General features: G+C 39.4%; 1 protein-coding gene across 1 annotated transcript; it reads left to right on the forward strand.

The window, feature by feature from the left end:
- The first annotated feature begins 14430 nt into the window (after positions 1-14430).
- LOC128566658 (syntaxin-16-like) lies at positions 14431-15052 on the forward strand. The gene has a single exon (XM_053563614.1). The coding sequence runs from the start codon at positions 14436-14438 to the stop codon at positions 14853-14855; it is 420 nt and encodes a 139-aa protein (XP_053419589.1). The 5' UTR covers positions 14431-14435; the 3' UTR covers positions 14856-15052.
- Positions 15053-18391: the final 3339 nt, after the last annotated feature.

Consider the following 18391-nt stretch of genomic DNA (forward strand, 5'->3'; position numbering starts at 1 on the left):
TGTATGAGTCTTTTTCATTAGAGTGTGAGTGATTTCAAAGGTGGTTTTTACATCTTTGTATTCCCAGTAAAGGTTTTATTTTTATTTTTTTGAGACAGAGTCCCACTCTGTTGCCCTGGGTAGAGTGCCATGGATTATCACAACTCACAGCAACCTCACACTCCTAGGCTCAAGCCACCCTTTTTGCCTCAGCTTTTTGAGTAGCTGGGACTTCAGGTGCCTGCCATCACACCATCAGTTTTTCCGTTTTTAGTACAGATGGGGTCTTACTCTTGCTCAGGCTGGTCTTGGACTCCTGAGATCAAGCAATCCATCTGCCTTGGCCTCCCAGGGGGCTAGGATTACAGGCATGACCCATCTCTCCCGACTACCCAGTAAGGGTTTTAAAGTCGTCGTCGTCTTTTTTTTTTTAACCTAGAACGCCTTGTTGAATCATCCCTTGTTGCAGTGTTTGATAGATTATCAGTTGGGATTGCCTGCAGCTCTCAGTAAAGACTATCTTAAGAAAGTTGTTTATTTCTCCCCTATAACAGAAAGCCAGAACGAGGCTCAAAGTCTTCAACAAGAAGCCAGACTCCTTTTTGTCCCTCCAGTATACTTAGCACTTGGTTCTCATCCTCTTGGCTGAAAGATGGCTACTGCCTGTGTCTTCAGGTGCTGGTTTTTATTCCAGGGAGGAGGAGGGGCTGAGACAAACAGGCAGAGCCCTTGTAGGGTGACTGCCTTTTCTTCCTGGAAGGTGTCTTCGGGGACTTTAACCTGCATCTCGCCAGCTGAGCTGGCTCATGTAATGACCTCTCTAGCTTCAAGCAAGGTGGGAGTCAAAATGTTTTGGCAGGGCAGAGTGTTACGCTGCACAGCATCAGGGTTCCTAGGAAGGAGTAGGAGGGAGCAGACGTTGGAAGGCGATTAGCAACTTGCCTTTTTTCATTATTTACTAGTGATCCCACTTCTCTTACTTCTATACTACTTCATGATGAGCAAGTTGCACTGATCACGTCCACTTGTCTTATTCATGGTCATTTTAGAATTTTTTCCACAGATTTTAGAACATGTCCTGGCCTCATCAGGAACACATTTAGAATGGATATCTGAAGTAAGCTACTTTTGGAGATGTTTATTTGTGGCCAATCTCATCTATATTAGATTAATTCTTACACATTTCAAGTTCTGGAGTTAATTATTCCTGACCCCATCCAAGGATTATTGGGAGCATGCCTTATTTGAGATATGCTTTTACTTCTCCCGAGTAGCTATTTCTCTCTCCTATGCTCAGAAAAGGTTTCAGTTTCTTGGCCAAGACTACAGCTTCTGGGATCTCAGAATCTCCTATCTGAGAAGGTGAAACTCCTATCACCTACTTTGTTGAGGAAATCAAGGCTGTTACTATCATATTCCTAAAATTTGTTCATCTTTAATAATGTATCTTACATATTTATAAGGTATATATGAAGTTTAGTATATCTGCAGTCACTCACTGTATAATGATGTGTAGGTTAATAAGAGACCACATATATGATGGTGGTCCCCAAAGAGTATAATAGAGCTGAAAAACTCCTATCAGCTGTCACAGAGCCATGCGTTCCTCATGTGTTTGTGGTAAACACACCTACTGCGCTCCCAAACATATAAAGTATAGCACACACAATTATGTGCAGCATGTAATACTTGATAATGATAATAAATGATTGTTACTGGTTCATATGTTTACCATATATGCTTTTTAACATTATTTTAGCATGTACTCCTCCTACATGTATTGTATTGTATATAATATATACATCTACGTGTATATATATTCCTCCTGAAGGGTCTGCCTCGGGCTATTTTACTATGTGTGTATATGTGTGTGTGTGTGAATACTGTAGGGTATGCCTCAGGCTATTTCATAGTGTGTATATATATATATATATATATCATACTATTTGTATACACTATACTATATAGTATATAGTATGATATATATATAGTACAGTATATAATATATATAGTATAGTGTATATATAGTATGATATATATACAGTATATATACTGTATATAGTATGTAATATATATATAGTATATATACTATATATATATGGTATGGTCATTTTAGAATTTTTAGAATATACTATATATATATATACACAGTATATATATATACTGTGTATATATATAGTATATTATATAGTATATTTTATATATAGTATAAAGTATATATACAGTATATATATATATACACACACTGTAAAATGGCCTGAGGCAGGCACTACAGTATACACACACACACACACACATATATGTATATATATATACACACTGTAAAATAGCCTGAGGCAGGCCCTTCAGGAGGAATCCAGAAGACGACATTGTCATTACAGGAGATGACAGCTCCCTGTGTGTTATTGCCCCTGAAGTCCTTCCAGTGGGACAAGATGTGGAGGTGGAAGACAGTGAAATCAATGACCCTGACCTTGTGCAGGCCCAGGCTAATGTGTAACAAAACACATCTTAGGTTGCAACACAAAATTTTAAAAAGTAATACAATTTTTTCAGAATAGGAAAAAGCTTATCGAATAAGTATCTATTCTTTGAAAGAAAATAGTTTTGTATAGTTATACATTTATGTTTTAAGCTACATGGTATTATAAAAGAGTACAAATGTTACATAATAATGAAGTTTATATATAGTAAGAAAATTACAATAAGCTAAGGTTAATTAATATATTTTTGAGACAGAGTTTACTCTGTCACTCTTGGTAGAGTGCTGTGGTGTCATAGCTCACAGCAACCTCAAACTCTTGGGCTCAAGCGATTCTCTTGCCTCAGCCTCCCGAGTAGCGGGCAGGTACCTGCCACAATACCCGGTTATTTTTAGAGATGGGGTCTCGGTCTGGCTCAGAGCTGGTCTTGAACTCTTGAGCTCAGGTGATCCACCCGCCTTGGCCTCCCAAGGTTAATTTATTATTGAAGAAAGATAAATAATTTTTCAATAAGTTTAGTGTAGCCTATGTGCACAGTGTTTATAAAGTCTATAGCAGTGCACAGTGATGTCCTGGGCCTTCGCATCCACTCATTCACCACTCACTCACTCAGAGCGACTTCCAGTCTGCAAGCTTCATTCATGGTAAGTGCCCTATGCAGGTGTGCAATTTTTTTTTTAATCTTTTATACTATAGTTTTACTGTACCTTTTCTATGTTTAGATACACAATACCTCAGTTGCCTGATGTACAAGTCTATGGCTTAGGAGCAATAGCCTGTACCATCCAGCTTTAGCATGCAGTAGGCTGTACCATCCAGCCTAGGTGTGTAGTGAGCTGTACCATCCAGCCTAGATGCGCAGTGGGCTGTGCTGTCCAGCCTAGATGTGCAGTGGGCTGTGCCATCCAGCCTAGGTGCGCAGTGGGCTGTGCTGTCCAGTCTAGGTGTGTAGTGGGCTGTGCCATCCAGCCTAGGTGCACTGTGGGCTGTACTGTCCAGCCTAGGAGTGCAGTGGGCTGTGCCATCTCATTTAGCTGTGTAGTAGGCTGTACCATCTAGGTTTGTACAGCCAGTGAACTCTCTGATGCTCAACTACCAATACACTTCTCTGAATGTACGCCCATCTTTAAGTGACACATGACTGTATTTTAATATTATAAAATTTAATAATCTATAATACACACATATTAAATATGCTGTAATATATAATTTATGTTGTAATATAATTGTGTGATTATGTTATCTAATTTGTCTACTTTGTTAAAATACACTCTTTTTTTTTTTTGGCCGGGGCTGGGTTTGAACCCGCCACCTCCGGCATATGGGACCGGCGCCCTACTCCTTGAGCCACAGGAGCTGCCCAAAATATACTCTTTTGAAATGTTATTTTTTCCATATTTAACACTATTTCTTAATCACTCTCTAGACAAAGTTTGTTTCTCTAGAGAGAGAGAGGGAGGTGGACAGATATCAGAAGAGGAAGTCCAGACATTCAGGCAAAAGGAAACAGACTCCAGAATGTAAAATGAAGAGACACAGATTTACTGCCATATTCAGAGAGCAGTAACCACAGGTGCACAGTAATGTCTCGGTGAAAAATTTCCTTTTGTGTAGTGAATAAGCATCACATCCACCAGATGGGGCTCTAATATTCTTTTGGTTCAACAACTGAAACTTCAAGCATTTACTGTTATCTTTAGAGAAAGAAAATGTATCTTCCATATTTATCTCCAAGAGAATTTGCCTGAGATGAGATTATGACTCTAATAAGCATTATCATATCATTGTTTAATATCTTTTAATACCATTAAATGATTTATATAGAAAGTGGCCAATTTGCTGAAAAGTGAAACATCCAAACAGGTGAATTAAATCAGTAGTTCTGAGTTAAATCCTTTTATGAGCTTTCTTTTGAGGAACCAAAGACACATTTATACCCGAGTGGGTCCATTGTTTTTATACTACTCTTACATGTTTAAATTTACTGGCATAGTTTAAAATGTGAATTGTTTAAAATTATATTAAATCATTGTGAAATTTATTGTAGCTGCAATATACCTAGTCCGGTCTGGCTATTTTGGTAGGGTATGTTTTGAGTGTTAAAAATCAAGATTTTTCAGGGCTGGGATATAGGTTCTTAAAGGAACACATTTTGCTTCTATTTTTCTGAGATTTAGATTTGGAAACCTGAGCCTCCTTTTGGACATCTTTCCCCAGGATTCATAGCTTTTGTTTAATCTGGAAAGAATGCCAGCTTGGAAAGATAAATTTGAATTTTGATTTAGAGGGTGAGTGGATACAAACCATAGACTCAAAATTGTGCTAGGTTAGATGATGTCATCCTGATTTAGGACCAGAAGTCACAGTTTTATCTCCCAGGTCTGCCAGTCACCAAGCATCCCCACCACCAGCGGCAAAGATAATTGCTAACTCCCACCAAATGTTTTTATACGTTAACTCATTTCATTCTCCCATTAGCCTCTGAGTCCTGGCTTCAGATAATTATGTTTTTAAAAATTAACTTTTAAAATTGACAAATAACAATTATATATATATATTGTGTAAAATGTGATGTTTGGAAGTATGTATATGATGTAGAATAGCTAAACTGAGTCAGTTAACTGACTTAGTATTTTTTTGTAGTGAGGACACTCAGAATCTACTCTCAGCAATTTTTAAGAATATAATACATTGTTATTGTATAATGTTAACAAGTTATACAAGAGATCTCTTGAACTTATTCCTCTTGTCTAACTGAAGTTTTGTACCCTTTCTCCAGCATCTGTCCAACTACAAACCACTTGAGAAAACCACCAACTCCAAATCACCATTCTATCCTTACTTCTAGGACAACATTTTTAGATTCCACATATAATTGAGATCACATGGTATCTGTCCTTCTGTGCCTGGATTATTTCACTTAACATAGTCTCCTCTTCCAGTTTCATCCATGTTGCTGCAAATGACAGGATTTCCATCTTTTTAAAGGTTGAGTAGTATTCCATTTGGTATATATACTATCTTTTCTTTATCCATCCATTGATGGACACTTAGGCTGATTCATGTCCTGGCTACTGATAGTGCTGCAATAAACATGGGAGTGCAGATATCCCTTTACACCCTAATTTCATTTCCTTTGTATTATACCTGGAAGTGAGATTGCTGGATCATATGTTATCTTTAATATTGTGAGGAACATCCATACTGTTTCCCATAGTGGCTTCAGTAATTTACATTCCCACCAATGCTGTAAGAGGGTTCCCTTTCCTTCACACCAGGTGAGGACAATTCTCCAGAGAAAGTGGCAGCTGAGTGCTTGGCAGCCAACATCCACAGTGGTTGGGGGATGGGTGCAGAGTCTGTCTGTCTTTGTTCCTAGGGTCACCCACTGCGTAGCCTTACAGGTACTAACTTGTGAATAATAACTCTTGGAGTTATGCAACAAAGCAGCCATGTTTATGCAGATCTTCATAAATAGAAACAGTGTTTTAAAATGTAAAAATTAGCAAACTTTCCAATATATAGCTTCTAGGAAAACCACTAAGACTTCTCAGAAAGACTCCTAGAGTTTCAGTAAAGTCTCAGACTAAAAAATTAAAGTATACAAATTAATAGTGTTTCTATACATTAATGATAGTCAAGCTGAGAATCAAATAAAAAACTCAATACCATTTACAATAGCTGCAAGAAAATAAAATACCTAGGAATATACTTAACCAAAGAGGTGAAAGATCTCTACAAGGAGAACTATAAAATGTTGACGAGAGAAATCACTGATTACACAAACATAAAGAAAAACATCCCAGGCTCATGGATCGAAAGAATCAATATTGTTAAAATATTCATACTGCTCAAAATAATCTATAGGTTCAATGCAATTCCCATCAAAATACCAGCACCATTATTCGCAGAATTAGGAAAAAACTAAAGCCTAAATTTCATATGGAATCTAAAAAGAATTTGAATAGCTGAAACAATTCTAAGCAAAAAGAACAAATCTGGAGGCATCATGTTACCTGACTTCAAATTATACTACAAGACTGCAGTAACCAAAACAGCATGGTAGTGCTATAAAAATAGACACATAGGCCAATGGAACAGAATAGAGAACCCAGAAATAAAACCATATGCTTAAAACCAACTGATCCTTGACAACACAGAAATACATACACTGGGGAAAGGATTCCCTATTTAATAAATAGTGCTGGGGAAATTGGATAGCCACATGCAGAAGAATGAAATTGGAGCTCTATCTCTCATCATACATAAAAATGAACTCAAGATGGACTGAAGACTTAAATATAAGACCTGAAACCATAAAAATTTCAGAAGAAAACTTAGAAGAAACTCTTCTGGACATTGGTCTGGTCAAAAGACTTGGGATTAAGGCCCCCCAAAGGCAAATATCTAATACAACAAAAACAAATGTAAATAAAGGTGACTTAATTAAACTAAAAAGTTTCTGCACAGAGAAAGAAATAATCAACACAATAAATAACCTACAAAATGGGAGCAAATACTTGCAAACTATATATCTGACAAAGGATTAACATCCAGATTCTACAATGAACTCAAATGAATCAGTAAGATAAAACAAACCCATTAAAAACTGAGCAAAAGACAGGAGCAGATACTTTTCAAATTCAAATGGCCAGCAAACATGAAAAAAAAAATGCTCAACATCACTAATTATCAGAGAAGTGCAAATTAAAACCACAAGGAGATACTACCTCTCAGAATGGGCATTATTAAAAAAGTAGAAAAACAATAGATGTTGGCACAAATGTGGCAAAAAGGGAATGCTTCTGTACTGTCGGTGGGAACTTAAGTTTGTTAAGTTCCTGTATGGAAAACAGTGTGGAAGTTCCTCAAAGAACTACAAATAGACCCAGCATTTAATCCCACAATCCCACTACTCATTATGTACCCAAAGGAAAAGAAGTCATTTTATAAAAAAGATGCCTGCACTTGAATGTTTATTGCAGCACAGTTCACAATCGCAAAGATGTGTGATCAACCTAAATGCTCATCAAGTGATGAGTGGATAAAGAAAACATGGTACATATACTGTGGAATACTAGTCAGCCATAAAAAAAATGAAATAACATTTTTTGCAACAACTTGGATGGAATTGGAAGCCATTATCCTATGTGAAGTATCTCAGGAATGGAAAAAACAAATATTGTATGTTCTCACTTATAAGTGGGACTAAATGATGGCCATACAAGACACACAGAGTGGAATAGCAGATGTCGGATACCCAGAAAGGAGGAGGATGAGAAGCAGGTGAGGGATAAAAAATTACCTGTTAATATGATGTACACTATTCAGGTGATGGGTATACCAAAAACCCAGACTTTACTACTATATGACATATCCATATAAAAAACTTTACTTTTACTTACTAAAATTATTGAAATAAAAAAAATTACCCCCAAGGTGATGGTGTCAGGAGTGAGGCCTTTGGGAGGTGACTAGGTCATGGGGGCGGAGCCCTTGTGATGGGATTAGTGCCCTTGTAAGAGAGGCCCCAGAGAGCACCCTGCCTTTCTACTGTGTGAGGACATGGTGTGAAGGTGCCGTCTGTGAAGCAGACATTGGGTTCTCACCACACACCGAATCTGTTGGTGCCTTGATCTGGGACTTCCCAGCCCCTGGTACTATATGAAATAGATTTCTATTGTTTATAAATCACCTAGCCTGTGGTATTTTGTAATAGCAGCTGGAATGGACTATGAGACCTGAAGATAGAGTGGCGAGCAAGGCAGGTGAAAAATCTCTGTTTCCATCTCGTTTACATTCTAATGCAGGGAGATAAGCAATAGACAAAATATAAATCAGTTTCTAAACCATGGGGTCCTATTGAGATGTTGATTTTTATGTTTGACGTATGGCTTTGATGGTGGCTGCTGTCTTCCTGGCACAGCCTTAAAACAGTATTTGCCATCCACTCATTCCTCATCCTCTTCCTTGTTAGCAAAGCTTCATCACATTATGACTAAGCCAGCATCTGCTTTAGTTGACTATGGCAAAACTAATCCTATTATCATTTGGTTTTCTGATATGACTAGAAAATAGGTCACAAAACATCAGATTCATGATGTAGTGTGTATCTCTGTAATTCTGTGAAACTATGACAAAAACCAGGTTTCTGAAAAATGTGTAGCAAGATAATATCCAATAAACTGCACTTTTGTAGGACAAGTTGATTGAGTTTCCTTGATTAGTCATTTAAATGGATTTCATTTAAAACAAGCCTACCTTTTTTTTTGTTATTGTGTTAAGACATTCATATTCATCTTCTATGAAACAAGTGTATGATGCCCCATGATCATATTGATGTACACAGCTATGATTTAATAAAAAAAAAATTCATATTCTACATTTACTAAGTTTCACATGTACCCTTGTAAGATGCACCGCAGGTGTAATCCCACCAATCACCCTCCCTCCGCCCATCCTCCCCCCTCCCTCTGCTTCCTCTCCCCCTTCCTCATATTCTTAGGTTATAACTGGGTTTCAGATTTTGTCTGGGTTCAGCAGCATCTAGGATTGAATGCAATGGTGTTCAAATTACCTGTAGCAAAAAACGGTTTTGTTTTTTTAATTTGCATATGTCACAGGCAAGTATTTTTGTAAAAATCAGTAAAAATAAATTACCAGAGAAGTATACCAGAGAAGTATAATAAAACAAGACATTAAAAAAATATATATATATAAAAAAAGCCTACCACAAGAAAGACATGAGAATCCTTTGAAGAATGTAAATGTAAGAGAAAAATCCAGAGTCTCATTAGTTAAAGATACAAAGAGTCTGACTCTAGATTTTCCCTGCTGAGAACTCTTAAGCCTCCTCCCTCCTTGTTCCGGGTGCCCCACATCTGGGGAGGCTGATGAGAAATCCCAGCATGTCCTCCTTTGGCATTGGCAAGAAGCTCAAACCAGTACAAGTTAACCTCACCCCACCCAGCCTTACCTCCGAAGCACAACACAAACCTAGTCTTCTTTCCCTGCTCTCACAGGCCTTTCTTGGACCAGGTTGGGGTGCCTGCTCTTCTGTCCTCAGAAAGCCTCATAATGTGAATAATAAATCTTTTTATTCCCCTCTGGTGAGTGTATGGCATCATCAGGGCTGACATCCAAAACAAATTTTGAGGGGTGTCTATTCTGCCTCTACAGAGTGGCTACAGAAAGAATAGCTTTCCAGAAATCTTCCTGTGAAACCCCTTCTCTATTGGTTACAACTTACAAATGTCCATAAATATTTAGTAGGTCAGTGTATTTATAACAACTCTGGTGGGACAATGGTCATCAGCCACACTGAAGCCAGCTGTCAGCCCTTGCCTTCCCAGCCTCACCCAGTCCTGGAACCAGTCCTGAGTCTCCAACTATCAGGAATCAAATGTTGTCTGGGTACCTAATGTGTTTGCTTAAGCCACATGCAGGCACCTGTCTCCTGCGTCTCAACCTTCCCTTTAGTCCAGTGGTTGACTTCCTAATGCCATGGCCATTTAATACAGTTCCTGTGGGTCATGACCCACAGGTTGAGAACTGCTGCTTTAGTCCTTCTGAGAAGATCCAATCCATATACTGATTCCATATTTCTCCTGAGCCTGGAGTTTTGATTCAAAGCCCACTTTTACTGGAGAAGGGAGTTGAACATTTTCCCTGGCTGTGTTCTGCTCTGTATTTCCCCAAGCACTGACTGGACGGTCTGCTGATGACTGATGCCTAAGACTGGGCTTCCTACCTGATCAGTTGTGTGATCGTTGTGTTACCATTTAGATAAAATTCCCCTGGATCCTGATGTCTGCCCCGAGCCAGCAGAGTCTGTCACGCTGAACACAGCATGCTGGATTTTTTGGTCACTCTCCTTGTCCCTCTCCCTGTCCCTTCCTTCCACCTCTCCTAGTATTGTCCATTATTCCACATTCTATGAACATAATATTTAGCTTCCATAGAAGTAAGAGAATTCAGTGTTTCTTTCTGAGTTGTTTTAGTTATGATAATTACCTCCAGTGTTGCAGCAAAAGACATGGCTTCATTCTTTTTTATAGCTGAGTATATTCCATTATGTGTTTGTATGTGTGGGTGTACATCTACAGGTTTGTACACACCATACATACCCCATATTTTCTCTATCCATTCTTCACATACTGTATTGGATTCCAGATCTTCGCTGTTGTGAATAGTGCTGTGATAAACCCATGAGTGTAGGTAGGTCATGTATCATTTTGATATAATGATTTCTTTTCTTTTGGGTATATACCCAGTAGTGGGATTGCTCAATTGTTCTATTTTTAGTTCTTTGAGAAATTTCCATACTGTCTTCCATAAAGATTGTACTAATTTACATTCCCACTAACATTGTATAAACATTTTTTTCCCTCCGCATCCTCACCAGCATCTGTTATTTAATTTTTATTAAGCCATTCTGCTTGGTGTAGGATAGTATGTTGTGGTTTTAATTTGCATTTCTCTCATGCTCAGTGATGTTGAGTATTTTTAATATGCTTGATGGCCATTTGCATGTTTTCTTTAAAAATGTCTATTCATGTCTTTTGCCTACTTTTTTAATGTTTTTTTTTTTTCTCTGTTGTTTTTGTTGAGTTGTTTGAGTTCCTTATAAGTTCTGGATATCAATCCCCCATTAGATGGATAGTTTGCAAATATTTTCTCCCATTTGAAAGTTGTCTGTTCACTCTATTGACTATTTCTTTTACTAGGCAGAAACCTTTTAGTTTAATAGATATCATTTGTCTATTTTTGTTTTTGTTCTTAGTTCTGTGCTTTTGAGGTCTTATTCATGAATTCCTTGTCTAGATCTTTATCTAGAAGAGTTTTCCATAGGTTTTTTTATAGTTTCACGTCTTGCATTTAAGCCTTTAACCCATCTGGGTTGATTTTTGTAAATGGTGACTGATAGCGATTCAGTTTCATTCTTCTGCCTATTGAAATGCAATTTTACCAGTACCATTTATTGAAAAAAGAGTCCTTTCTCCAGTGTATATCTTGGTCTGCTTTGTCAAAGATTGACTGTAGACATATGGCTTTATTTGTGGGTTTCATGCTGTGCTGCATTGATCTACTATCTATTTTTATACCAGTACCTTGCCGTTTTGCTTAGCACAGCCTGGTAGTATGATTTGAAGCCAGATGGTGTGATGCCTCCAGTTTTGTTCTTTTACTTAAAATTGCTTTGACTATTTGGGTTCTTGCTTAGGACCTGATTTCTCCAATTCTGTGAAGAATGGCACTGCTATTTTGATAGGGATTGCAATGGATCTGCAGATGACTTCGGGCAGGATAGATGTTTTAACAACATTGATTCTTCCAATCCATGAGCAAGTTTATGTCATCTACAATTTCTTTCACCTGTCTGGGGTGGGCTACCACATCTCTTCAGCTTAATATTTAGTCAATTCAGATGCAAGATTCTACACCCTGCTGCTCCTCTCTCCAGGTTATGCCATATACTGTGAACGGTTTGAAGTACTTGCCAGTAGCTGTGGCGAGGTGGGGCGGGGTCTCTTTGTATAAACCCAGTTGCCGTAGGTGACAGCAGGTAGGCAGAGCTGTTTTCTAAGAGCAGAGTAGAGATGAGGTTACCCGCGAAGGACAACTTCAGCAATCATTTTAATCCCACAGAAGAATCCGAGGAGGGAAAAAAGAGAAAGAGGATGAAAAAAATGCAAACTAGGCTATTGACTTTTTCTTAGCAACCTCGGAGAGGTCTCTCACCTTCACGTTTGGTAGATGTCAGGACTGCAGCCATGGGCTTCTGCCAGCAGAGGGCAGGCTTCCTCGGGCCAGAGGCTGCCAGGGAACCTCTTTAGAATAAAGGAGAAATGGAATCATACAATCTCAGAGTTGAAAGGAACTTGAAAAAGTTGTCTACTAAGAACTTCTTATTTCAGAGATGGTAAAGTCTAGGTCTAGAGAAGTGAAAATGGCTTGTCCAAGTTCTGTCAGCCTGCAAGTGGCCGAGGTGGAATTTGAATTCCTAGCTCCTTGACCATTTTGCTTTTCATTATACTAAAATGCTTCTCTTTTAATTAGACTAGCATGAAAAATAGTCAGGGTCCTTGGCATACTGATTTAGCCCACCAGATTTTGGACACACGGAAAGGATTAGGCTTACTTCATTCTTTCTCGAATTTGAGCAAAAAGGTAATAAAATATTTTAATTTTTGACTTAAATAATTTTTACATTTTTATCATTAAACCTAAGTACATACAAACATAAAATTAGAGATAACATCCTTATGTTTATGGCTCCTGTAAAATGGTTCATTAAAATGCAGATAAGCTGACGTTAATTGGATGTGGAGGATGGTGTTGTTTTGCTGAATTAAACTATTGTTCACCATCTCATTTTGGTAATAAATTTGCTGTGCCTATGTGCCCATGGGCTGTTTGGTTAATCAGTTTCCCCACTATTTTATTCTATGTAAATCATAACAAACCTTCATTTGCACAGTGAGTCATTTTAGCATCATTTTGTTCTCATTAAGTGAGAGTGGATTTATGAATTAAAGTCATTTCTTATCTCATATGAATAGTTCTAATTGTCTCTGACATAACTACAAACATAAACTCAAACTTAAGCAATGATTTCTGGAAATAAAATCAGTTATAAGGTGATTACCCAAAGGACATATTTACATTAATATAAACATTAAAATGAAAACACACTCCCTCCCCCGAAAATCCAAGAACTTTCAGCTCCCTGAAAATGTGTTCACAAACCCCTGGGTGTCTCCAGGCTGCAATTAGAGTGCATAATGCTAGTGCTGAAAGTATGTTCTAGACATGATGTTGCATGTTGTCTGAATAAAAGTTATTCTGATTTCTGGGTGGCACCTGTGGCTCAAAGGGGTAGGGCGCCAGCCCCATATGCCAGAGGTGGTGGGTTTAAACCCAGCTCTGGCCAAAAACTGCAAAAAAAAAAAAAAAAAAGAAAAAAAAGTTATTTTGATTTCAAAGAAAAAAAAAGGGCCCTAATGTTAGTTGATTGTGGATGACTCTTAGTGAATGCAAGGAAATCGCAGGAGTCCTTTTGCTTTTCCTCTAGTCACCCAGATTAAAGGTATTCCCTGCAGAAAGTGGCAGAGTTAGGGCGGAAGGCTGGGTGTCCTAGACAGCACAATACCAAACTGTATTGTCAGTTACAGGGCACAAATTTTGACCTTGTGGTGACTCAGCCCATTTGGGAAACTGAATACAAACTTAGGCTTGATCAAAATCAGATTCTCTGTGTGACCTGTGTTTCAGGCCCCATGAGCTACAGTTAACAAATGATGCCTTTTGGACTAATGTAAACATAAAAGCCTCCTGTCAGATGTTTATTTTTCCATTCTTGTGATACTTTACTTAGGAGAATATTCTCTAAATGTATCCAGGTTCGACAAAGAGCAAAGACCTCTCCCCAAATAACCACCTAGGCTTTTCAATTGTCTGATTCCCCCTACCCAAGACCTGCCTTCATCTCTAAGCCCTTGAATCCCCCCAATCCTTGCTTAGCTAGCCAACGTCCTAGAGACCCCCTCCCCAATCCAACTTTGGATCTACAAGCGTCTAACTCGCCAATCTGGCTCTGCAGTGGGAGGGCCTGAAGCCCCCTACTCTCCTTAATTTCTCAGAACCCGGAAGATCTTGGTCCCTTACGCCTAACTTGGTCCCTTACCCCTAACTCTTAAGAGTCTAGGTCGTGCCTTGAGGCCTGGTTTTGACTTAATTTTCCCACCAGAGGCCTAAACTATGCTCTATGGACAACGGGGCAGCGTGGGAGCGCCTGCTGCTCCCTTTCTCAAACTTGTTTGTGCCTGCCCGACCTCCTGACCCCTTCCTTTCCTGGGCAGCCTGGTCCTTCACTGCAAGCAGACTGCAGGCCTCCAGGAGGACAACAGGGACTGCCTCCCTGGCCTTCTCACTCCTCTTCTCTGGCTCCCTCCATCCCCGGACCTCAAACGCATGAACAATCGAGAGGAAAGATCCCAGCATTTTTTCGATTCGTCAGTACCACTAATGGATGACGGGGAGGATAATACACTTTATGATCGGGGTTTTACAGATGACCAGTTAGTGCTTGTGGAGCAGAATACACTGATGGTGGAAGAGAGAGAGCGAGAGATTCGCCAGATTGTACAGTCCATTTCTGACCTGAATGAAATATTTAGGGACTTAGGAGCAATGATTGTGGAACAGGGCATAGTCCTTGATAGGACTGACTATAATGTTGAACAGTCCTGTATCAAAACTGAAGATGGCTTGAAACAGCTTCACAAGGCAGAACAGTATCAAAAGAAGAATCGGAAAATGCTTGTAATTCTAATACTATTTGTCATCATCATTGTCCTCATTGTCATCCTCGTCTGTGTGAAGTCCTGCTAAGTGGCATTGGGCTCTCGTGTGTGCGGCACATGTGGGTTTCCTAGGCGTGAGAGGTTTGGCCTACGCCCCGCCAGCTGCCTACAGATGTGCAGCCATGAGGGACCCTCAGACATCAGGGCAGAGGACCTTTCCACGGACCCTCTTCACAGCCGTGCTCAAGCAAGGAGAATGGGTTTATGTTTTTCCTTCATGTTGAGTATTTAAGGACCTTTGATACTGTTGGAGGATAAAGATTGAGTTCTAAAAAAAAAAAAATAAATCCATCCCGGTTGTTACAAAAGATATAAAATCTCTGTGTTTTTGTTAATAGCTGAATAGTATTCCATGGTACATATAGACCATAATTTCTTCTTAATCCATTCATGTGTGGAAGGACCCAAATACAATGTAGACTTTTTTTTTTCTGATTTATTTATTTTTTTTATTAAATCATAGCTGTGTACATTAGTATGATCATGGGGCACCATACACTTGGTTCATAGACCGTTTGACACATTTTCATCACACTAGTTAACATAGCTTTCCTGGCATTTTCTTAGTTATTTTGCTAAGACCTTTACATTCCACATTTACTAAGATTCACATGTACCCTTGTAAGATGCACCACAGGTGTAATCCCACCAATCCCCTTCCCTCTACCCACATCCCTCCTCCCTCCCCTCCCTTTCCCCCTTCCCCCTATTCCTGTGGTGCATCTTACAGGGGTATTTGTGAAACTTGGTAAATGTAGAATGTAAATGTTTTGGCACAGTAACTGAGATAATGCCAGGAAGGCTATGTTAACCATTGTGATGAAAATGTGTCAAATGGTCTATGAAGCGAGTGTATGATGCCCCATGATCATATCAATGTATACAGTTATGATTTAATAAAAAATAAATAAATAAATTGTGGTATATGTACACCATGGAATATTATGCAGCCTTAAAGAAAGATGGAGACTTTACCTCTTTCATGTTTACATGGATGGAGCTGGAACATATTCTTCTTAGTAAAGTATCTCAAGAATGGAAGAAAATGTACCCAATGTACTCAGCCCTACTATGAAACTAATTTAGGGTTTTCACATGAAAGCTATGACCCAATTACAATGTAGACTTTAACCTTATAAAAGCAATTTATGTAACTTTATAGTATGTTACCCCCCATATTAACCTGAAATTTAAAAAAAAGATCCTCCTGTCAGAACAATCTCCCCTAATTTATTTGGCTTAAGCATATTTTTGGCGTAAGAACATCAGACCACCAGAGCTATTTTCTGAGGCTGAACAGCACCATTTATCACCAACGCTATGTGTCAGGACACCAGAGCCGGGTGTTAGAACACCCAGGCCACATGTCAGGAATGGATCTGCACAGCCAAGTTTTGTTCCCTTTACCAATGGTAATCATTTCACAATGTATATGTGTGTCAAAACATCAAATGGTAAAAACTTATTTGTCAATGATAATAGAGCAGTTAAAAGAAAAAGAATGGAGTTTGTAACTAAGCCCATCTCGTCACATTACACTTCTACCAGCCAGTGGGTGGAGGCAGGAACACATTGTTCTCATCTCACTCCAAATTCAGTGGAGAAAAAGAGGCAAATGAGGGGTAGGGATTGAATTAATTAAGCCCAACACATTTCAGAGGAAAATTTAAAAGTGTGAATGTTTGAGAAGTTACTGTTCTCTGATACACTACCAATTCCCACCAGACAGGGTTTCAGTCACTCTTAGAGGCCTTGACCCTTTTTGGATCTTGCTTACAACACTGCTTTACCTTGTGTTATAATTACTAGTTCATATGTCCCCCTTGAAGGTTACATGTTCCTTACAAGGCATGCTATCCTCAGAGTGCCTTGTAGATGACATGAACGTGATGAGAACTGATTAGATCACATAAAACTCTGAATGACAACCAAATACTTGCAGTGTACTGACTCCAGCCAGGGATAGTTTAGTATTCTCAGTGAGGTTCAAAAATGAAATATTATCCCAGATAGTGTTGACTTCATAAAATAGGCAGAAGAGGTGTAAAATCCTGTTAGCTCCCCAAATCCCAGCCACCCCCCGGGTAGATTCCGAAAAACAGCTCTGTTAGCTCCCAAAGCTCAGTCCTCCTGCCCCTCCTGCCCCCTCCAGGTAGATTCTGAGAAATGGCTTCAGAACGAGAAAGCACGGAGAGTCCCCAAGTTCCCGAAACCCCCCCTAGTTCCTGGTGAACAAACAATAGTGAAAACTTACTCAAGCTGTGTCTCTCAAGCTATAGTTCCTGGTGAACAAACAATAGTAGAAACTTACTCAAGCTGTGTTTCTCAAGCTGTAACCCTGCCCTGAGCTAACCGTAATATTCTGCTTCTGTACTAGCTTGCTTGCCACGCTGCACAAAAAAGGTATAAAAGTCAACCTGCCTTCCACTTCAGGGCTGCCTGCCTTTGAAAGCAGCAGTCCCCTGCACAGGTGTAATAAATCACCATCTGATTTTACTTAAGTGGGGTCCGAGTCTATCTTTACAGACTGTGACAGGTACGACAGAGGGAATAGCCTTGTCCTTACCATCATCATGCAAGAAGACAGCTGCTTCCAAGAACAGTTGAGATTCTGCTAAGGAAGCTCAAAGCAAAACTTTGATTTTTTTAGGGGAGAATGTGCACTGTGGTCATGGGCTGTCAGGCCTTTCATGGTGGGCTTCAAAATTGCTGATTTTCTCCTCTGACCATCACCAAGGAATCCCTCCTGTCCAACAAGGCGCACGCTTGACTTGAGTTGCTTTCTTCTATTTTGTACAGCTTCTCTCCTGAGAACAGGGGATGGCAGTGGGGCTGGCTTACAGCAGAAAATTCTCTGAGAGGAAAGGCACGTGGAGCAGAGTGAAAATCTTGGCCTCTAATCTCTTAGGGATAACAAGGAATAGTTGCTTTGTACAAGTTGTGGAGCTCTAAATGACCATTTCCCTCTAATTGCTCCTTCTGCCTCCTCATTTCTGACCTTGCAGGACTGTGAATGGAGTTAATCAGAGCTCTTGATTACAGGACAAGGCTGTGATTAAGATTTAATAACCAATCATGGCTACCGAACTCTTTGCCAGCAGTCACCAGGCAGACCAAAGTTAGTGCTGGATGTATGGTACTTGCTTCAACAATGTTGTCAACCAGTTATTATCAGGCATGTGATAAAGGGCATCCATTACCTTCCAGGAATTATGAGAAGTGAAAGTTGGGTAGAGATTTTCTTGGATAGGAGTAGAGAAAAGGAGTAGGAGAGGGAAGAGGGAGGTCCTCCCTCAGTGATTTTTCCACTGTGGTAGACCAAATACAGGCTCATCAACCTTAGCACTGGCAGGGAGGTGAGAGATCACAGGGTTCAACCTTCTGTCTGATTGATTCACTTATTCAACTAATGCTGAATGTCTACCAGGTGTTGGTACTAGAGATACCATAGGAAGCAAATCAGATAGAAAACTCAGCCCTTATCTAGCTTACATTCTAGAACAGGGGAGGCTGATAAACACATGCACAATGGATCATGTGATATAGCACAAAGGGATACAGAGA

The sequence above is a fragment of the Nycticebus coucang genome, chromosome 15 (assembly GCF_027406575.1).
Source record: "Nycticebus coucang isolate mNycCou1 chromosome 15, mNycCou1.pri, whole genome shotgun sequence".
In the NCBI taxonomy this organism is placed as follows: domain Eukaryota; kingdom Metazoa; phylum Chordata; class Mammalia; order Primates; family Lorisidae; genus Nycticebus; species Nycticebus coucang.

Excerpts from the sequence above, each read along its gene's own strand:
- LOC128566658 (XM_053563614.1), top strand. The coding sequence starts at position 14,436 with ATGAACAATCGAGAGGAAAGATCCCAGCATTTTTTCGATTCGTCAGTA.